At 38.7% G+C, this 23571-nt stretch overlaps 2 protein-coding genes and 1 non-coding gene across 10 annotated transcripts in view; 1 reads left to right on the top strand and 2 right to left on the bottom strand.

Annotated features, from left to right (window-relative positions):
• Positions 1 to 14771, top strand: part of LOC126248671 (nicolin-1-like) — a 114454-nt gene extending 99683 nt beyond the window's left edge. Inside the window, exons 5-6 of the mRNA XM_049949902.1 lie at positions 10210 to 10332; positions 14634 to 14771. Coding sequence (XP_049805859.1) covers positions 10210 to 10332; positions 14634 to 14675 — 165 coding nt within the window. The 3' untranslated portion in view covers positions 14676 to 14771. The remainder of the gene's footprint in view (positions 1 to 10209; positions 10333 to 14633) is intronic.
• A 669-nt stretch (positions 14772 to 15440) lies between these two features.
• Positions 15441 to 23571, bottom strand: part of LOC126248668 (GATOR complex protein NPRL2) — a 171391-nt gene continuing 163260 nt past the window's right edge. For 4 of the 8 annotated variants that reach the window (XM_049949891.1, XM_049949894.1, XM_049949893.1 and 1 more), the window contains one exon: positions 15441 to 16119. The gene's annotated coding sequence lies outside the window, so the exon portion shown is untranslated. The remainder of the gene's footprint in view (positions 16120 to 23571) is intronic. The other 4 variants (XM_049949895.1, XM_049949898.1, XM_049949897.1 and 1 more) reach the window with 1 other exon arrangement.
• LOC126250486 (small nucleolar RNA snR44) lies at positions 22755 to 22954 on the bottom strand. The gene has a single exon (XR_007545712.1). It is a non-coding gene; the product is annotated as a small nucleolar RNA snR44 (small nucleolar RNA).

Below are 23571 nucleotides of genomic sequence, written 5' to 3'. Positions count from 1 at the left end.
GCAGCCTTAACCCACCCACCATCCCCCAAAATCAGAAACAAAGGAGTGCCCCCCCCCCCCCCCCAAATCACCCAGTATCACCCTGGACTGGAGCAGCTGAAACATACCCTTCACCAGGACTTTGATTATCTATCATAATGCCCAGATATGAGGGACACACTACCCAAGCTCCTTCCCACCACTCCTAAAGTGATATTCCATCACCAAACCAACCTGCACAATACCCTGGACCACCTCTATACCACTCCCTCTCCAAGCCCTTTGTCATAGGGACATATCCCTGTGGAATACTCATGTGCAAGACCTGCCCAATCCACCTATTCTAGTCCTGCCACAGCCTGGCCACCCACAGATGGTGTACCTGCAGTGACAACAGTTGTCTTTCCCAGTATACTGATGGTCTCATGAAGGCCTTCACTGACAGGCATTAAACCCCAAACCTAGTCTCCAGACAGATTTCCCATGTCATATCCTCATGCAGCCTTAACCCACCCACCATCCCCCAAAATCAGAAACAAAGGAGTGCCCCCCCCCCCCCCCCCCAAATCACCCAGTATCACCCTGGACTGGAGCAGCTGAAACATACCCTTCACCAGGACTTTGATTATCTATCATAATGCCCAGATATGAGGGACACACTACCCAAGCTCCTTCCCACCACTCCTAAAGTGATATTCCATCACCAAACCAACCTGCACAATACCCTGGACCACCTCTATACCACTCCCTCTCCAAGCCCTTTGTCATAGGGACATATCCCTGTGGAATACTCATGTGCAAGACCTGCCCAATCCACCTATTCTAGTCCTGCCACAGGCTTACCCAATCTCATTAAGGGCAGGCCCACCTGTGAAAGCAGTCATCTCATATACCCAATCTGCTGCAATCACTGCACAGCATTTTATTTTCGCATGACAACCATACAACCATCCTGGCCTCAACCTCCGCTAACTCACTATCCACACACTCTCTATCCAACAGTTTCCTCTCCTTCTGTCCTGTCACCCTCTCCCAATCCAAGCCTACATGTTATCTTCATCGTGTGCCACTCCTCACCAGCTCCAGTACCCTTGTATCACATGCCTAGCCCATAAATCTGCCACCCCTCCCTCCTTCATCCCTAGCCAGAAAACCTGCTGCCACCCTTGGCATTGTGTGTCCAGATGCCACAATATAGGTTTTCGAAAGCTAGCAAGTTTTCTTCCTCTTTTGTGTGTACCTGTCAATTAATAAACATTATGCTATTTGTAAGTGATCTACTTTCCTCCTAAATTGTTTGAATACATGAATGCACAGAAGAACTGTTCATGTTGGGGATGTCCAGTACCCATTTACTGGTATACTCTACACCAGCGATTCTCAACCTGGGGCACACCCCACTAAGGGGTCATGATAACACTAAATAGGGGGGAGTGAGCTTATTGGAAAAAAAGTGAGTAAAACACTGATTAATTTACTGAAAGGAAAGCAAAGCAAAATAGATTCTGAAATAATAAAAAGTCAAAATTGACATTTACACTGATATAATGCAGTTACAAATTGTATCAGTATTGCACAGTGCATTTCATAACTAATCTTTGAAGACTAAATTAAAAACAAGTTTAACAAGTATTAAGGACTCCAGCCTGCACTCCCATGAGGTACTCCACCAACTTTTCATGCACTCAGTGTTGCAAAATAGCAATAAATTTTCTTATTCTTGGTAATTTGTAAGGTTTTTAACTTTGTAGCTTTTGTGTAAAAATACTCAAAATGCATTATTATATATTTATTGTTAATATATGAGGAAGGGGGTGGGGGTGCAATGAAAATTATGATTGAAATTTACCTCATGAATACTGAAAGGTTGAGAAACACTGCTCCACAGCATTACTCAATACACCTGAGTGCCTACTATACCACATGAACCATTTAGATCCTATTACCTAACACTGCCTTTCTTGAACAGTGGAGAAAGGAATTTACTCTTCAACATATCATCTCATGATTCTCAATCTGGGGCACACCCCACTAAGGGGCATGATAACACTAAATGGGGGGGGAAGCCTATTGGAAATAAAAAAAGTGAGTCAAAAACTGATTAATTTACTGAATTTTGACATAACCTCTATTAGTGAAACTTCCTCCTCCCCAGTTGCTAAAATTTGTTATTTTTATTGGCTTGTTTATTTTATTTTACTCTTCTCTTTTTTCCCCTCTTTTCTCCCTTCTTTATATACATTGATGGAGTTGTTCTCTCTACCTTTCATTCTCTCTTCAGCTTGTAATCAATTCTCACTTCTCACTTTGTCCCTTATATCACCTCAGAACTGAACCTGACACAGTGCTCTTTGCTGTATAATATTTGAGCTCCTATTCTTGCTGACACTATTTTCTTTATTTTTGCCTCTGTTCATCCTTCAATCCCATGCCCCCATCCCATTTCCAACCCTACCCAACAAATACTTCTTTCCTCACTAAAGAAGTAACGTGTTGTTCTGAAATTTATGAGCACTCTTTTTCTACATTCAGTGTTTGTATCAGCAGTGTTGGAAGTTATGCCTTCTGAAATGAAGTACTGTGTTGTCCAGACAGTCTTTCTCTTCAAGATTTTAAAGTCAGTTTTAGTTATGTGAGGGAAGGACTTAAACTAGTGTGCCTTCTCACACACATCGAACTCTACTGAAGAACAACTGCATGATGTAAAAGAAACAAGTTTAAATAATAAAGCGAAGAACTTATAATACAACCTCTATGCCAGTTATTCAGACTACACTGATTAAAAGACACTTCACTGTAAATAGAGTGAAATGTGTTCCTGGAAATGTAGGCAACAATATTAACTACAACTACACAAAAGTGTTCTCAAAAGTAGTAAATTCTCAGAAACAAAAATACAATTTAATATCACACTAACATGTATATTTGTACTTCGTCACAAAATATTTTGTCTTGCACTTCTTTTGCTTGTCTGAAAACATAGCAGTGACTCCAGCTACTCTAATGATAACCAACTTTTAAATATTTGATCATGAACGTATCTTTGTTTGGATATACTGACCACAGAAAGTTTGAAACTGCAGATACTTTCACTGGTGAATGAGCATGACTGTGTTTTTCTTGAGGTACTCTTCTCTCCATTTGATACCAATTGTTTATTACAGACAAACTATGAGAGATATGAACATATTGCAAATGTCACTGGGTAGAGAAAGTTTCAGTGTTACATGTTCGCATGGATACTATTCCATACACTCAACATGAGCAGCATGTATTGCTTGAGTAACATCAAAACTGTAGTCCATTTCACTCCACACCTGAATCATCAGGACCCTGTTTGTTGAATCGACAGCTTCAACAATTCCATTTCTCAGCTCTTGAAGAGTAGTTACCACATGTGGGACAAAGACTGTTTTATGCAGCCCCACAGAAAAGTTCACAAGGCGTGAGGTGTGGTGATCTGGGAGGCCAAAATCAATGAACAAGGTCTTGATGTCCACCTCTTCCACTTCAAAATTGTGGGATGGTGTTTCTGAGATAACACTGCAGCTCAAAAGGAAAGTGAGGTGTGGTGCTGTCATGCATAAAAATGAAATCATTGGAATCATTGTGAAGTTGAGGAAACAATCAATTTTGCAGTGTGTCCAGGTATGACATTCCAGTCACAGATTCCTCTATAAAAAGAAACAATATAAAAAATGGTTCAAATGGCTCTGAGCACTATGGGACTTAACTGCTGTGGTCATAAGTCCCCTAGAACTTAGAACTACTTAAACCTAACTAACCTAAGGACATCACACACATCCATGCCCGAGGCAGGATTCGAACCTGCGACCGTCGCGGTCGTGCGGTTCCAGACTGGAGCGCCTTTAACCGCGCAGCTACTCCGGCCGGCCAAACAATATAAAACACTTCACTTTCAGTGAGTATCTTTCATGTTCGATAATGATGCCAGGATTTTGCGACCCACAAATTCTTACATTATGGCAGTTTACTTTACCTGATAGGTGAAACATCGGTTCACAATATGTCTTCTGCCATATCCTGGAGAACTGAAATGCAAAATTCATACATTCTGTTATGGTTGCCAAGACACAACTGCTGCAGTAACTGTAACTTGTAAGGCTTCACATGCAGATGTCATTTCAGAACATGCTGCACAGTTGTTTGTGGAAGTTGAAGTTCCTGACCTGCCCTTCTTTTGGATCCCTGAGGGCCCCATGCAAATGCATCTCGGATACGCTTAACATTTTCATCAGATGTGCATGGCCAACCAGTGCTCTTCCCTTTACATAAGCAACCAAATTCCAAGGATTTTGTATGCCTGTCATAATATGTTTGTGCAGAGGCGGCTTCTTGCTGTCTCAATGGTGGAATGCACACTTTACTTGAACAATGGATCAACTTCACGCAGACTGCAACACACAATGATTTCTCTTGTGGTGTAGTCACCATGTTGCTAAAAACAGTGCAGGTGTTTCCAAACTTCGAACCTTCCTCAATCCAGTGACATGTGCAATGTGTTTCTGTCTTTTATAGTTTGTCTGTGATAAGTAATTGAAAACTGTTCTTTCTTTTTGAATCACACTGTACTTTATTTATTGGAAGTAGATGGTTCATTATGAAAGAATCATTTCATGTACAACAGTAAGTTTGTAAGTGTGTTCTTCATATCTACTTCCTGATCAATAAAATCACAATGCTGACATAAATAGTATTTTGGAAAACAACTAAAAACCATAGCATTATTTCTGACACAGTATGGCACCAGATTGTGGGCAATAGACATGTTCCTGTAGGCTTCCTGTGTAACTGTTTCAATTAGATTTGATGCTGCAAAACATTGAGGGTATAGTTGTGTAGACATCCCAACATATGGTATCCACTCATGAGGAAGGTTTGGCAATTCTAAACATTGTGTGATCCAACTCAGCCTTGTTAAAATTAGCACCAGAAGTCTGTTGAAAAAGAGGGAATGAAATTAGCATGTCAAACTTACCTTAGATGGTAGTGCTGTTGAAAGGACAGAACTCTGCATATAAATCCTGTCAATAACTACTATAAAATGTATGATACATTATACTTTTTATTTTACCATAAATCAAGGTTTCTTCCAGTCACATTTGTGAATCAAGCATGGAGGAATGATTATTAGTACACCTCCATGCAGACTATTATGAGCATAATTTTAACTTCGCAGCCTTTATAGGATAAATACATTGGAGACTGAAGGATATAGTTTCTACAATAAAGCAAAAAATGGCTCTGAGCACTATGGGACTCAACTGCTGAGATCATTAGTCCCCTAGAACTTAGAACTAGTTAAACCTAACTAACCTAAGGACATCACAAACATCCATGCCCGAGGCAGGATTCGAACCTGCGACCGTAGCGGTCTTGCGGTTCCAGACTGCAGCGCCTTTAACCGCACGGCCACTTCGGCCGGCACATTAAAGCAAATTCTTGGGATTTTATAAGTACACTGTTCTGCGACAAATGGTGACTGTCTTTGAATGCCAGCTGGTTAAGTACTTTCAGCATTTCTGTTATGCTCTGAAGCCAATCGATTACCATTTATATTGTCTCCATTGTATATGTTCAATGTCTCCTGTAAATCTGACCTTCATATGGATCACACATACTTGAGCAGTTTTATAGCATGGATGGTACAAGAGTTTTGTAAATGGCCTTCGGACAATAAGGGCTGTACTGCAATTTTCCAGTATGCTCCCAACATATTTAAGTCTCTATTTGCTTTACTCACTGTTGAGCTTGTGTGTTTGTTCCACTTCAAAAATACACATACTTTTACTACTAAGTATTTGTACTGCATAAAAAATTATAGTTGTGATTCATTAATTATGCTGGTACAGACTACTGTATTTTTACTTTTCATTAAGTGCATAACTGTACTTTTGTTTACATTAAATCATAATGGCCCATCATTGCACCACACATATTTTTCAACAAATAACTGTAAATTATTACAATTTTTATCTTAAAAAAATTTCTTGATAGGTAACCACACTGCCTGTGAAATGTCTGTGATTTTAAGTGACACTATCCGCTAATTCATTGATTTCAAGTTTTTTGGGACATCATCACATATTACTTACGTGTTTGTACATAACTAGCAGGGCAGCACAATGACATTCTATCCAGCATAAAATTTCCATTCGAATTGCAAACCTGGTTAGACATGCTGTACAAATGAATTTTATTTAGCAGATGTCAGTGTGGTGCCAAATCGAAAGCAGCCTAGGAACACCAATTTCACTTAATTATCTTGCAGTTTGGCACTTAAGATGTCGACTACAAAGAGTGTGTGGTGGTTTTCACATAACATGTGTTTCTGGGATCCATGCTGGTATCTATCTAATTTGTTCCAGGTCATAATGAACTCGGGATGTACTCTACAATTGTGTAACAAATATTGGTGAGTGAAGTAAGATTGTAATTTTGCAGATAAATTCTGTTGCTTTTTTCCTAGATGGGTGTGATGTCCTCATTCCCAATAAAAAGTAGCAGTTCCCTGATCAAGTAATATTCAATAAATTGTTGACAAATGTGGCAATAATTTACTCATAAATTTTGCCAAGTATCAGAGAGGAATGAATTGAGCCTTGACACATTGTTAGGTTTCAGCAATTATGTTGGTTTTCATTGTCACTAATACTGATTATTTCTGCAGGACAACAATTAAGAGATGAAAACATTCCACAATTTTCATTTGTGGATAAACATCTGAAGAAATAATTCAACAATTACATTTTGCAATTACTTATTTTGTTGTGAATGTCAGTGTAACAATATGGATGAACATACTGAGACACATCAAACATGAATTTATTTATTTACAGTGTATACAGTATTGAGTATATGTAAATTTGTATCCTGTAGTCTCTCTTTGTTCCACTAGTACTGGTTTAGAATGGTCACTAGCACCTGAGTACCAATAACAGCATATTTGGTTCATAAAAGTTATCACTGATGTAATGCTAAGTTTGCAAGATCTCCCTGCACTATTGTCCATATGCTCGGCTTGATCTTAAAGTAATCTGAGGATAATCTGAGGTGGAGCTCAGATTGCAGCAGTTTAAAAATATGTGTGGACTAATCACAATAATTGCAGCCAGTGAAACGATGCGAATTTGGCACCCTCTGGTGGCATGTGTAAGTAATACCTAAAAAAAAACTACCTAAAAAAACATTTCACCCAATCAGTTATGCCCCATGCACACACTGCTAATTGCCCCTCAAAAGCATAACTGTGTCCACTCCCATCAGTCATGGCTTCACAACAGAAAAAAAAATGCAACACTGAAACAAAACAACACAATACTGAGAACAATACGTTTTGGCAGCTTCAAAGCAGTGATACCAGTAAAAAAACTGTTCATTTCTCCAATTGTACCAAGTCAAGAAGAATATAGGAACTTCTTGGACATTTCTCTATGTAGTATTTTTTAAGGAAGATGAACCATTAAGCAAATAGCCACTTTGTTTCATCAGTCTGGCCATAAATCCCATTGCAACATCTATTTAAAAAATACACAGAAAGAGGCAAAAAATGGAAAAACTCAGTTTCTAGATGTTAACTGCAAACACACAGTTCATGAACTGATGAAACATTCCCAAAACATCAGCACGGAGGAAAGAAAACTTTTTCATAATTTCAAAATATTATTCCTTAGTAATTTTCTGCTTTTGAAAACTTGTTGATTTTGGTGTGAAAGAGAAACTGAGAAAGGGCAGTACAGAGCTTGCCTTTATTCCAGGAGGACTTACTTCACAAGTAATTGGTATATGGTGTCTGAACTGTGTATGTTGATTACATTAGACACTGATTTAGGGAAAATGCAGAAACGTGACAGAGACAAATAAAATTATTATATGCATTTGATTTATAGCAGATGTTAGTTTTGTTTTAAATACAGAATGTACCTTCAGCACAAGAGGTAAGAGCCAGTTTCAGAATCCACTCTTATGGATGACTGCTGCTTTCCACAGTAAATATTTTGCATTCTATAATAGTCAAGGTTCTGAAGAAATGTTCTTACTTGATGAAATAGTATGTATGTTACTAACTTCTTTCACTATTATAACATTTTTAGTAAAGCCTGTAAGATAAATGCACTTCTCATGATACAGATAGTTGCTTCCCAAAGGAAGGGCTGGAATGTGGTGATATTTGGTATTAATGTAAAGGTATGATCTCAATACTCCTAAAGATCAATATTTGATGTGCTATAAACTCAGGAACAACTGAATAGGAGATAGTTGCTGAACTGGAGAGTCTTTTGTCAACCTAGGGGACAGAACAGTGTACAACATCATGTGACCAGGGTGTTGACAGATCCTGTCCTCGCTATTGATGAGGGAGTTATGGGCAAGATTTATCAATAGCAGAACATTTGATAGTGGCCTACTGCACTGGAAACTGCATCCATAAAGCTGTGCTGGCAGCTGCTTTTTTTTATATACCACTGTGTCAAGGGTCTACCATGGGTGTCTTGATTCAGTGAAAACTGATGCTGCTGGAGTCAACTGTTATGGGTGACTACATTCTGATGGCAGGAGTTGCTGTTGATTATCAATTATTTCAACAGCAGATGGCTAGCCAATAACATACTGTTGTAATTCAATGATTAATCACAACAGCTGATGAATAGTCATATCATTCAGAACCACTTCATCACTATGCAGTACAGGTGCTACTGACACACACATAGGTCTTTACTCATCATATGTCACAGGTCACAGAAGACTAGCACTGTTCAGGTTGATGGTGAAGATATACTGGTTTTCTTGGGATGAAATGGGGTCCTTGAGACATATGCCATCATACCTCACTTGCAATCAATACAAAAACCTATTTTGTTTGTTTGCATGGCCATCTTCTGCAGAAGTTGTTAAAATCTGTTGTTATTAGTTTCGCTGTCTCAGGCTGACAGCAAATTAATTAAATGAATGAGTGACCACAGAAGATGCTTTATAAATAAAAGCAAAATGTATCTGGTTTAAAAAAATCTCTTTAATTAATTGCAGTCTGCTTAAGACAGAGAAACCAATTATAACTGACAAAGACCTACTGTTCAATCATATGTACATTTGTTCCACTACAGTAACTTGGACACAAAGAGCATCTTCAGCGATGCAGTACACCACCCCATAGCTCTCAAATTATGTCAGAATGATTTGAGGAGCATTCAACAAACCTGATGGTGCTTGTGTGGTCCTAGAGGCAACTTTAATTATATAGTTCTGCAAACATCAGGGATAGCATCAATGTGTGCACTTTGGACTGAGCTCTAACATTCACTGTGAGTTATGAATAAAAATGTGGGAAACATGGATCAGGAGGGCCCCCGATCTCTTTTGGTGCCTTATGGCGTTCATGCCATAATATGTCATTGTGACCGTCATAATGACTAAGAATACTGTACACTAACAGATATGCATCATTAATTTAATTGTTCACATGTGTACATATATATACATGTAGCATATCTGTTATGGCATTTGATTGTTATGAGGAAAGGTAGTCAGTCAGATGTCATAGGATGGTGCTTTACAGATCCCTAAATGTATATTGTGACAATCCTTACCATACAGCCTGAGTATTGGTTACACTTCCTGCACAGCTTATGGTAGCTATATACAACAGACAGCATGCCTCACACTTTGAAATGGCATACTCGCAATGTAGCTGTCTGTGGAAGAGAATCCAAGACTTTCACATGATGTATTGCAGATGATCTGATGTCTTTTGGCATTGCAACATTAGTGTTGGTTACTTCGTTACTCTTCATCATCACAGAGGAAAATGAAAGATGTCCTCCATAAACTGTACAGTGTACATAACGAAGTTGGCTTGTGATATGTCTATTCCCCCTTTTGGAGCCCTTTAATTTGAACCTCTCTTGGACAGTAAATGTTCCCACTGTTTGCAAACTGGTTACCAGAAGGAGACACCATAGAAGCAACAGATTCCAGTACTAAAATACAGCCTGGCAAGTACAGTATACAGATGAGAGACCACCTAGATGTTATCAAATGCATGGCTCGCTAACAATCTTGAATAACTAGGATACCTGACTGCCTGGAAAATATGAAACAAGTTTCAGTCATTTAGATGACTTACTTCGTGCTGTAACTTTTAAATTCATGTGTGCCTAATTGTCTTATCAACATATGTAACTACTGATTACACCTGCTAACATTCTACAGGAAGTGTCTCTTACAACAGTGATTCAGTGCCAGACGGTAGAATCACTTAAGTGGCTTGCATGCAATGAGCAGCGAGAGGCCAAAGAGCAACGTGAAGGACCAGCTCAATTTAAAGATGTGCAGGTAAATTCAAATGATAATTTCATTTTGAGAGAGAGAGAGAGAGAGAGAGAGAGAGAGAGAGAGAGAGAGAGACTATTAGTGACTTAAGGAAACCATAGGAAACTTAAATCCGAATTGTATGATCGGTATTTGAACCCCCATTTCTTGAAAATGCCAGGCCTTAACTTCTGGGTAACCTTGTTCAGATTAGACGTCAAGTACCTAATGTTCATGATTGTTTGCGTTAGTTACTGATGTTGCAACAAGATCACCATGAACCTGGCGAACTTTGTGAGTGCTAAAATAGGTGATGTACTTTTAGATTATGTGGTTGTCAACAGAAATGTAAAAACCGAAGTTTCAAATGGTTATGGCTGATATATGATTTATGAGCATAAGGTCATAGTTCAAGGCATAATTCTCTGTCTAATGTTTTGTCTCCCAATGCTGGACACATCACCACAGGCTTTTAATGACTCAGAAAGCTGTTACAGACTGCAAAAAGCTCAGCAGGCCAAACAGTTTATATTTCTCCATGCAACTGTCAGTTTATGACATCATTGGACCAATGCCTAAGCTTGCGGAGTTGTGCCAACATTTGCTATGGAGTTTGTAGTGGGGAAGAGTTGGCACTGTTTGTTGTATTTAGCAATGTTGGGTTGGGTTGTTTGAGGGAAGAGACCAAACAGCGAGGTCATCGGTCTCATCGGATTAGGGAAGGACAGAGAAGGAAGTCGGCCATGCCCTTTCAAAGGAACCATCGCGGCATTTGCCTGGAGTGATTTAGGGAAATCACAGAAAACCTAAATCAGGATGGCCGGATGCGAGATTGGACCGTCGTCCTCCCAAATGCGAGTCCAGTGTTTTAGCACTGTACAGCCCAAAACTTGTCCAATTTCAATCTTCCTCCATTTCTGTTGAAATTGTTTGTGTGCTTTTGAATTTCTATGGCCTCTCTGTACATCCTAGAGTAGTAATTATTAGATCTTGCTAAAACCACAGTGTCAGAGAAACAAGTTTGGTGGTTTCCTGATTGGCTGGTTGGTTGATTTGGGGGAGGGTACCAAACAGCTAGGTCGACGGTCCCATACGATCAAGCAAGGATGGCGAAGTAAGTTGGCCATGGCCTTGAAGGAACAGTTGCGGAATTTGCCTGAATGGATTTAGGGAAATCATGGAAAAGCAAAATCAGGATGGCCGGATGTATGTTTGAACCATCATCCTCCCAAATGTGAGTCAAGTGTGCTAACCACTGCGCCACCTCACTTGGTTTCTTGGTCCTAGTACATGATCTGCTATGGGTCATTTACGCATCTTGCCCAGACCACACTTGCTCACTTTCTTTAATGTGAGTGTTAATGCTTCTTTTTGTTGTTTCTTTGTGCACTTGACTGCAAACACATTGGATTTTAGATACCTCTGCTGTTGTAAGCAGCTGGTGTAGGACCATTTCAGTGTTCAAATATTCACGTACCTTTCTTGTTGGTTTAAACACAGTGTAATACCAGGATTTCTGAGCAGTTTTCTGATGTGATTTGTGCCAGTTTCTACAAATGTAAGGAAAACTTTCCATTTAGTTGGTTCATTAGAAGTTCTATACCTTTTAGGATGTAGTGCCCTATTTATGTCTTTCACAGAGCAGTAGTTTTTCCTGAAGACCATTCTTAAATGATCGAGCTCATCCTCCAAGAACTGTAACAGATTTTTGAATTGTTAAAGTGTCGGATGGTGTCCCCAGCACTGGAAGGTGAAATGTTAGGCAAAGAATTTGCTTCTGATGATGGCCTTAAGCCCAAAAACACTATGTGATCAAAAGTATCTGGACACCTGGCTGAAAATGACTTACAAGTTCATGGCAACCTCCATCAGTTATGCTGCAATTCAATATGGTGTTGACCCACCCTTAGCCTTGCTGACAGCTTCCACGTTCAATCAGGTGCTGGAAGGTTTCTTGGGGAATGTCAGACCATTCTTCACGGAGTGCTGCACTGAGGAAAGGTATCGATGTAGGTCGGTGACTCCTGTCACATAGTTTGCGTTCCAAAACATCCCAAAGGTGTTCTATAGGATTCAGATCAGGACTGTGTGCAGGCAAGTCCATTACAGGGATGTTATTGTCGTGCAACCACTCTGCCACAGGCCGTGCATTATGAAAAGGTGCTTGATCGTGTTGAAAGATGCAACTGCCATCCTCGAATTGCTCTTCAACAGTGGGAAGCAAGAAGGTGCTTAAAACATCAGTGTAGGCCTGTGCTGCAATAGTGCCACACAAAACAACAAGGGGTGCAAGCTCAACCCATGAAAAACATGACCACAACATAACACCACCGCCTCCGAATTTTACTCTTGGCACTATACACACTGGCAGATGATGTTCACCGGGCATTTGCCATACCTACACCATGTCATCGGATCGCCAAATTATGTACCGTGATTCGTCATTCCACACAAGGTTTATCCACTGTTCAATCGTCCAATTTTTACGCTCCTTACACCAAGCGAGGCATTGTTTGGCATTTACCGGCGTGATGTGTGGCTTATAAGCAGCCGCTCAACCATGAAATCCAAGTTTTATCACCTCCTGCCTAAGTGTCATAGTACTTGCAGTGGATCCTGATGCGGTTTGGAATTCCTGTGTGATTGTCTGGATAGATGTCTGCGTATTACACATTACGAGCCTCTTCAACTGTTGGTGGTCTCTGTCAGTCAACACACGAGGTCGGCCTGTACGCTTTTGTACCGTTTGTGTCCCTTCATGTTTCCACTTCACTATCACATCAGAAACAGTGGACCTAGGGATGTTTAGGAGTGTGGAAATCTCATGTACAGACATATGACACAAGTGACACTCAATCACCTGACCACGTTCGAAGTCCGTGAGTTTCACAGAGCGCCCCATTCGGCTCCCTCAGGATGTCTAATGACTACTGAGGTCACTGATATGGAGTACCTGGCAGTAGTTGGCAGCACAATGCATCTAACATGAAAAATGTATGTTTTTTGGGGTGTCCAGATACTTTTGAGCAATAGTGTATCAACTATCAGCAATAACGCAAATATCGGCCATGAAAGCCTGCATTCTATGATTAAGTTCCACATTTAAAATTGTGTTAAACTCGGACTCAGTGAAAATTGCTTAATGCAGGTTCATCAAGAACATCTTTTTTTATTATTTTTTTTTTTAATGGAGAAAATGATACTATTTCGTAGTTTCTCACAGTTCTTTTTCAAAAGTTGTACACACAAATTATTTATCATATTTTACCTTCAGGTCACAATGGGATTCCTTATGGTTTGTACACACTTCTATGACAAGCTGTGATACTGTATGTTAATGTAGCCTATATCTTATTAACAGAAGAAGCTTACTTCATACATCTTCAACATGAACATTCTGCATGTTTGGGCAATAGAAAATACACACCCCATTATATCTGCTGTTCCTAATTGACAATTCACTGTAAGTAGTTCAGCCAACATTGTTCACAATTAATTGTTTGGGCCTTATATTCTCCTCAATGGGCACAAAGGACAGTATCACTGCATTTTCCTAGAAGTGGTATCTATTAGATGGGAAACAATCATATTTTGATAATATTGAGAAACATTGTCTTACATATGGACTTTGAAATCAGTGGACTGAACTTTAAGGATCTGTCAGTGGCCATATCAGTCACCTTGTTTGAATTTTATTGATTTCTTCTGCTGAAGTAAAATGAACCATGTTTGATGCTCATTCAGCAGTACATGACATCATTCATCCAAATTTTCGTCAGCAGTTCAATTATTGCTGAAATGCCAAGATTTTTAGAATGGGTCCAACAACTGGTACCCCAATCCTTACATTGATGTTGTAGTGATATGTGTGACAATATTTTGTAACTGAGACCCTGGTATCAACTCTCTCTATAGTTAAAAGAAAAGATATTAGGAATTACTTTTTTGTTTTGTTTTCAGTACTTTTCCTGATACCAGTACATCAAAACTTTGAGGTGTTTGAGTGATAAAATCTAGCTTTGACACGTCCATCCCTCCTATTCGAAGCAACAGTATTTTGGTGTGCTATTTCCTCCATTAACTTTTGTAAAAATCTGCAATATCCTGACGAAGTCTGATTTCCAGATGTATAATTCTTGTACAACTTGTGTGTTCCTGATGCTGTCAATTATACCTAATACAATTTATGAAATGTGTAAGTAACTAACACATTCATCTTCGTATCAGTCTTGTGAATCTCTGAGGACAATGTGACAAACTGTAAAAATGTTATATCTAAAACTATAGTGACCAAGTTAACACATGATTCCATGTTAATTTCACAGGTCAACAGAGCATATGAGTTTTTCAATCTTCCCCATCTGTAACAAAGTTCAACACTAGAAATAAGAGAGTGAAGTTTGACCAGCAAATGACACTGAGCAGTCAGATGTTTTATGACTCAATTTCCATGCTTCATAACAATCCAGCTGTATCTTTAATTTTCTGTTTCGCATATTTGTTGTTCTATTACATTTATGGAAAAATAAAGATTATTATTTTAAATCACTGATGGTAGCCAAAGTTTTTATGCCTTTGTGGATTTATTTGAATCTTATAAACTTATATAAAATTATATCACATCATTTATTATAATATATAAATTGGTATCAAATAATAAGTTACAATACCTGATCAAAATGTGAAAGTATTGCTTATTGCACATGATCACTAAATTGTCAACAATGTATAACAAAGTTAATTATTTAGTAAAAGATGAAAGGAGAATGAAGAGAAAAACATTTTAACACAATCAAAAATAAAAGAAGCCAACAGGGTGAAAAATAACAATCAGTTTGACAAAAACTTTAAGAAAATAAAACATACGATAAACAAGATATAATTTCACACTATTTACGTAATAACTGTATATAGAACACAATTTTAAAGAAACTGCAGGATGGAATATAATACACATATGAGGGTAGATCACTCTTTACCAAACAAAGGAGACACTCTCTCTCTCTCTCTCTCTCTCTCTCTCTCTCTCTCACACACACACACACACACACACAGGGGGTAGAGAGAGAGAGAGAGAGAGAGAGAGAGAGAGAGAGAGAGAGAGAGAGGGGGGGGGGGAAGGGAGGGAGGGAGGGAGGGAGGGAGAGACTGTTGTCTCACAATGTTCCTCCATTTCGTAAGTAGTGATCTATTCTCGTTATGTATACAAAATGACAAAATATCATATCTCATAGAAAAAAAAAGAAAGAAAACAAAAACAAAAAAACAACATGATGAATTTCATAAGTTACACATACAAGGATGACAACAGAAATTAAATCGAGTGCCTTGAGTGCTTATGAAGAAGAATCTCATCATGGTAAAATAAATATGACAAAATTACAGCTTAATTACTTGGACTCTTTCGATGACTCATTCTAAAGCAGTTCGTTGTGCTTTTATGTATTAAACAATTACTGAGACAGTTTTGCTAATACAATGAATCTACAACAAAATAACTACTTGTCAGCCTTACAATCACGTAGACATACAATATGCAGTCTTCTTATTTTATACAGTCTTATCACAAAACATAGATTGTTCATTGCGAAACACAAATATGGTATAATCTTACATAACATTTTCATAAACTCTAGATCATTTGGAAATACTACAATACTGAATTAATTTTGGCATTAAAAATTGTACTGTAGTGATTTTTAAGCAACTTCTTTCGTATGAAGTGCAAAAGTGTATTTACATGTATGATAGTCTTCAGGCAGATCATTATAAATATTATTTCCTCCATTTAATGTGCAAAAAAATGAGAACCTGAAAAAGAAATAACAGTATCTATACAATATAACAGAATGACAACACAAACTGTTATTTAGAAAATCAGGCTTAAAGCACAACAGGAAAACACAGTTATACTAACAGTGAAATAAGCTAAATCAGAAGAAAGAACCAATAAAAAACTTACTACTGAAATGCAAAAGACATTCTACTTGCATGACGCAAATTTGGCACTAGTCTGTTTTACAATGTTTAAACAAAGCAATAACCAAGAGTTGATTCTGATGCCACGTCAGACGGCAAGTAAATTTGTTCAATATTGGAGACTTAACCCTCTATAGATTACATTCTGATATCAAAGTACTGTGATTTGAACAAAACAGGAGACGATACAGGCAATTGCAATGAATGGAAAGGAAGCGCTGACAGCGGCATACTGTATCAGCAGTATGCAGTGATGTAATCAACACTAATGAAGAGTCTGGCAGCCATTATCTTTCATTAGTTGCGTAATGTATATAGAGGTAAGTGCACGATTACAAGTAGGGCAATGAAGTGGAAAAAATATTTTACAGATCCAAAAAGTGACATAGGCTAACATATATAAACATAAACAAAGATATAAAAACAAACACTGGGAAATCAGTCACAGAACAAAGAATAACTATCCAGAGGAAATAAGGTTATTTTTTTTTAACACGATAATGTTTGTCTCAGTGCTGCAAATTTCACAAGGAAACAAACTGGCAACTGTAGTTTGGAAATCTTTGTGTAGATGCCTCACTCTTATGAATAACAGAAAGAATAACTGCTTTCTGTTTATCATTTTTTTGCTCTGGTAAGAACTCGATACAATGAGAAATAGTAAAGTAGTAATCATAAGGCACAACTTTACATTTATTGGATGCTTCATGGAGCCCAAATGGAGTTCTGACACTGAATATGAAATAATGCGAGATTTGATAACTTGTCAATCTTCACTTTTTAAAATGGGAAATAAATCTGTCAAAGGATTTCAAAGTATCTACATCATGTCTGACTGTCATTAACTGATATAGTCTTTTCATGAACAGAAAATAATATGGCCAAGGTTTCCTTGCTCTATAAACATTAGCCGGCCACTGTGGCCGAGCGATTCTAGGCGCTTCAGTCGGAAACTGCGCTGCTGCTGCTACAGTCACAGGTTCGAATCCTGCCTCGGGCATGGATGTGTGTGATATCCTTTAATTAGTTAGGTTTAAGTAGTTCTAAGTCTAGGGGACTGATGACCTCAGGTGTTGAGTCCCATAGTGCTTAGAGCCATTTGAACCATTTTGTATAAACATTGCTGTGGCATAGTAAAGTGTCCATTACTACAAAGGTGTGAGGGGAGTGGGAAGGAAATTCTATTGTAATCGTAATTTGTGGTATTTACAAACATCTATGATTCATATCTGTTATTTCTACCCTGTTCTTTAGACCACAAACATGGAGCTCAACGGATCATTTTTTAATGCTATTCTAGAATATGGTGCAGTAAGTGTATAGTTTTTTAACAACAGGAAGTCATTTTTATTTATTCAATTTGTGACTTGCCAGAAATAAAAAGAAGTTAGTCACCTTTGTCTAATATCTTTTAACTTATTTACGAGCACCAATAACAGCAGCAAAATAGGTGAAAGTTCATTTTCTGCAATTTCAATTTCAAACCTTATTTGTAGTTTATAGATTGTCCTGTGGCAATCATACCCCACACCATTGCCAATTTAGGTAGCCTTAAAACAGTGCATCTCTCATCCTTATCTAGAGGTAAGAGGGTGAAAGTTGATCTGTCCTTGCACAAATGGGCACCATATGTGTAACTTCCTCCACCGGATGTACATCTGATATACCGCATTTTAATTCCACATACAAATGACTGCTTCCAGATCTCCCACACATGATGAGCATAACAATTATTTAAGAGTGTCTGTACAAAGTTTACAGTGCCATTCATTTCTTATACGTTCAATTGAATTAAAAGCATCAAAGACTTAGGAACATTCAAAATATTGGGAAGATGAGCAATCCAAGAGTGAAAATAGTATAACTCACTCTACAGCAGGCAGAAAAAAAATTAGCCCACAACTGAACAAAAAGGAATTTGATATAAAGCCACAAATCTACCCCTGGAGAGGTAAAGGAGAGCAGGGGGTAGGTGGCTTCACCCCAATGTTTTCAGAGAAGGAAGGTGGCTGTATAGGAGGCTGACGCCAATGTCGACACAAAATGTGTCGCAAGGTGTTCCGCAAGAATCGATGGATCAGTACAAAGGCAACCTGGACGGTCAAGGCCCAGGATGGAAAACTGCTATTTGCAACCTTGGAGGGTATGGATTGTAGCCCACACCCATGATAAAGCAACGGAAGAACCTATAGAAGGCAGGATGGAGATAGGCGATGGCAATGGCCGTACTCCATTATGAGACTGGTCAGTGGCGAATGGGGCCCATCAAGAGGGGGGACAGAGATTGTGAACTGCGATGACAGAGCATAAGTGTACCTGAAAGGAAACTGCTTCCTATGTGGTACAAAGGGAGATCCATGTACTAACAACTTCCATATGGGCCAATGTGCGAGCACCAAAGGAAGACCTCAAAGGGCCTACCCAATTCTGACAGAAGGCATGGAATCCATGAAGGGTCAGAGAGTAAGCATCAGTAAAATGAGATTGCTGGAGAAAGACACAAGCTTCAGAGTAAAAGGAAATAAATGACTGCAACTCCAGAAGGTGATGGTTACTACAGTTCCACTGAATAAGCCCAGAACAGGAGCCAAATGGGAGGTAAATGGGACGAAGCCGGTCATGCCGCCAGGTCACCATCCATCACCAACAACAAAAGGTAATATCCTAAAAGGTCAGACTCAGATTGTGAGGGTGGTCCCCTCAGGGACGAGAACACAAAGGTCTGTCGTACAGCGAGAAGATGTGCCTGAAACGCAAACACCAAAAACACCTCAGTGGTGGCAGGATGTATGGCTTCACATTACACTGATAAACTGTTGCCTCGACCTTCTCTGGAAGAGCAACCATCTCAAATGTCAGAATAAAGGCACTGATGTTGATATGATTGTCCTTACAGCCTTTCTGAACATGCCAAACAATATGAATGAGTTCCTCATCAGTTTGAAGGATGAAGTCTCTATGAAAAATGACTCCCTGAACCATATTCAAAGTCCGGTGAGGAGTGGTGGACACAGGGATGCCGAAAAGAGTGTCACAGGCATGAAGAGCTGCACAATGGGTGGCAGATGAAGTTTTGATCAACAGTGAACCTGACCGCATACTACTCAGAATGTCCACTTCGCTAAACTTGTCTTCAATAGTTTCCACAAAAAAATAATGGCTTGGGGGAAGTGCAGACAGTCCTGGTGGACACCAGATTTCGGGAAAAGGGTTTTACCCAAAGTCGGTGAGCCTAGCCTTTCTCCCAGGGTGTAGCCAGGGAAAGGAAGGTCACAGGGTCTTCAAAAGCAGCATTAAAAGATCGATTGCCAACTAAAGAGATGGCTGTAGAAGACCAGCTGTTTTTTTAAGCTTAATACATTTCACATGCAAAGCGTCTGTCCTGACACCACCCACTATCAGAGGCTCTCCTCATGGGTGCCAACCAGCCACAGCAAGGGTCATCTGGCACAGTGGCTGTTGGCACGAGTTCTGATGCTCCAGAATGATAAGCAACCACTCCTAGGCATACACAAGGAGGCAACAGCTCAGGTATCAGAAGTGTAATCTTTGTGTTGTCAGGTGGCTCAATCAAAAGGGTATGTAATGATTCCATCACATGGTCTGACTACCCTGCTGGCTACATAGCATTAAAGGAAAACAGCATCAAGGGAAAGATGGAAGAGGTGGTAAGGTTGCATGCCAAAAATATGAAGTAAGGTGTTCTTCCCCAGTTGGTTCATCTTACAGAGAGAAAATTTAGAAGGGGACAGCAAACCTCAAAGGGGGACCAAAAAGGAAAGGCGAAGAAGACAAACAAAGAAGAACAAAGGCCAGAAGGAATACCAAAAACAAGGAGGATAGCCGGGCAGATATAAACAAGGACACTGATAGAAGAAAGGAAGGAGAAGAGGAGAAGGAGCGAGAAGAAGGAGGGAGGGGCACAGACAAGGAAATGCAGCCTGGGAAGGAAGAAAAGGCTGCATAGCTCAGGGCCTCATGTACACCATGCATGAACTCACGCAAGGAAAAAAATCAGACCTTCTGGTCAAATGTAAAGTATATCCATAGCAAGACACAGTCAATACCTTCACTGCAGGACAGCAATGATATTGCTACCGATGAAAAGTGCCACTGAAGCGGAGTTTCTAAACACAGTTTTCAGAAATTCCTTCACCAAAGAAAGCAAAGTAAATATTCCAAAATTCGAATCAAGAATAGCTGTCAACATGAGTAATTTAGAAATAGATGCCCTCAGTGTAGCAAAGTAACTTGAGTCACTCAATAATGGTAAGTTTTTTGACCCAGATTATATACCAATCAGGTTCCTCTCTGAGTATGCCAATGAAATAGCCCAATTTCTAAGAATCATATACAACTTCTTGACAAAAGAGCCATGGAAAGTTGCACACGTCACACCAATACTCAAGAGAGGAGATAGAAGTAGTCCACTGAATTTCAGACCTGTACCACTGACAGACATGCAGCAGGATTTTGGGAGATATACAGTGTTTGAACATTATGAATTATCTTGAATAAAATGATCTATTGACACACAGTTCGGATTCTGAAAATATCTTCCTTGTGAAACAAGACTAGCTCTTTATTCACAAGAAGTAATGAGTGCTATCTACAGAGGGTCTCAAATTGATTCCATATTTTTAGATTACCAGAAGGCTTGCTTTGTTCTTGACAAACGGGTTCTAATCAAACTGCATACCTATGGAGCATCATCTCAGTTGTATGACTGGATTAGTGATTTCCTGTCTGAAAGTTCACAGTTCATAGTAACTGAAGGAAAGTCATTAACTAAAACAGCAGTGATACCTGGAAATCCCCATGGAAGTGTTATAGGTCTTGACAATCTGAGCAACCATCCATCTCTAAGTTATTTGCAGATGACACCGTCATTTGCCATCTACTAATGTCATCAGTAGATCAAAACCAATTGCAAAGTTATTTAGACAAGGTATCTGTATAGTGCGAAAAGTAGCAAGTGACTCTAAATAATGAAAAGTTTGAGATAATCCACGTGAATATTGAAAAAAAAAAATCAGTTAAATTTCAGTTACATGATAAATCACACAAGTCTAAAGGCTGTCAAAGCAACTAAATACTTATGGAATGCAGTTACAAACAACTTAAATTGGAACAATCACATAGGAAATGCTTTGGGGAAGGTGAACCAAATATTGTGTTTTACTGGCAAGACACTTAAAAGGTGCAACAGGTCTACACTATGCTCGTCTGTCCTCCTCTGAAGTACTGCTGCACAATCTGCATCATATAGGACTGTCAGAGGACATTGAAAAAGTTGAAAAAAGGGCAGCTTGTTTTATACTGTCATGAAATACGGGAAAGAGTGCTACCGATTTGATAGGCAAATTGGGATGGGTATCATTAGAACATTGGCATTTTTTGTTGCAGAAGGCTCTCCTCATGAAATTTCAATGACAAACTTTCTCATCTGAATGTGAAAATATTTTGTTGGTGTCCACCTACATATGGAGAAATGAGCATCTGAATAAAATAAGAGAAATAATATCTCGCATGAAAATATTTAAGCATTTGTTATTCCCATGAGCTGTTAGAGAGTGGAACAATTGGGAAATAGCTAGAAGGTGGTTCGATGAACCCTCTGCTAGGCACTTAAGGGCGAACTGAATATTATTCCTGTAGATAAAGAAGAAAACATAAAGGAATGTCTTCACAGGAGGATTTGTAATAAAGAGTCCAACTGGGGAAATCTGTGATGACTGTGATAACATCTGAAGAAGATAATGTGGCACTGCAGCCAAGAAACAGCTGCACTGATGTATTGACAGAAGAAACTTGACAAGGAAGACTAAAGATCACACTACACAAAGAAGAGAATCTCTACTGACTCATAGACGTATCTTCCAACACAATGCCTCACCAATGGCCAGAGAATTTATTTAAGTAAATTCTGGTCATTTTACATAACAATACATTATGCAGCAATCACGCAATAGCTTCTGCATGATTTGGAATAAAACAATTGATGGATGAAGTGATAATGAAACATCACAGGGCTGGAATTGTGTGAAAATCATCTTAGGCACAAACCTAAGGTTTTAATTATTTGGTCTGATAATTATGCTACCCATGCTGGAAACATCCAAATTGTAATTATATTAAATATTCAACATGGAAATAGCTGTTTCATGTAATTGGACTGAATTTATCTGATGTGTTGAACAAAGAAGGGTGTGAGATGCAATTAAAAAAAAAAAAGACCTTGAAATATCTCACATCCTTATCATCATCTTCAATTTCCTACTGTCCATTCTAAGAAGTGTGATGATGGTGGAATGTTCCTTATTTTGATGTCAGAGGGGTTCAAATACTGTGTGTATGAACTTTCAATTGTGTCAGACATGGCACACTTTTAAGATGATATCTTACAAGAAAGTGATACCGGACAATGATGTACACTTCGTTTGCAGCTCTCACTCATTCTTTAAATGGTTACTGGAGCAAAAATCTTAAATTGTGCTTAATATGGGCACACCTGTGAAGTGAAAAACACTGTGCAGAAATGTATAAAGCAAAACTCTATAAAATGGGACACTTATAAATATGAAATTTCCTGGCAGATTAAAACTGTGTGCCGGACTGAGACTCGAGTTTGAGTCTCGGTCCGCACACAGTTTTAATCTGCCAGGAAGTTTCATATCAGTGCACACTCCACTGCAGAGTGAAAATCTCATTCTGGATCATAAATATGTATGGAAATTCTCTAAAATAATGTGTTCTGTGCAACACAAGAATATCAATTGTTCTGCTCTAGGGGAGTTTATCAACTTATTTTATGATGTAATTCATGTGAAATACGTATTTTACTGTTAATTAATAATTGTTCAAGCTGATAAATAATTTTTTAAATGTCAAATAATCTCAGACATGTTTCCCTTAGAGCTTTACAGAAGATTATCATATTAGCCATCTACCATGAAGGAAATCTATAGCAGTGTGGAAGAGTATGTAACAGGTGTGGTAGATACAAACAAATCATGTAGTTTCACCAGTGTACAGAGAAAGATAAAAGCTGTTGTTTTATGTGACATAGACAGATTGGGTTGTGACGATCCAGATGCTGTATGAACCAATTTAATAAAAACAGCAAGGCTTACTGGATATTTAAATGTTCTCACCACTCATTGAAAGTGGAGGAGTATTGATGTAACAAGGTGTAGAATGCCAATGCCTCATCGAGGAACATGCATTTTGGAAATTGGGAAGTTTGAGTTGGAGTTTAATTTATCCTTGACATCAATGTTATTT

Source organism: Schistocerca nitens, chromosome 3 (assembly GCF_023898315.1).
Source record: "Schistocerca nitens isolate TAMUIC-IGC-003100 chromosome 3, iqSchNite1.1, whole genome shotgun sequence".
Classification (NCBI taxonomy): Eukaryota; Metazoa; Arthropoda; class Insecta; order Orthoptera; family Acrididae; genus Schistocerca; species Schistocerca nitens.
The sequence above is the reverse complement of the archived record's forward strand: the minus strand, read 5'-3'. Positions and strand labels throughout refer to the sequence as shown.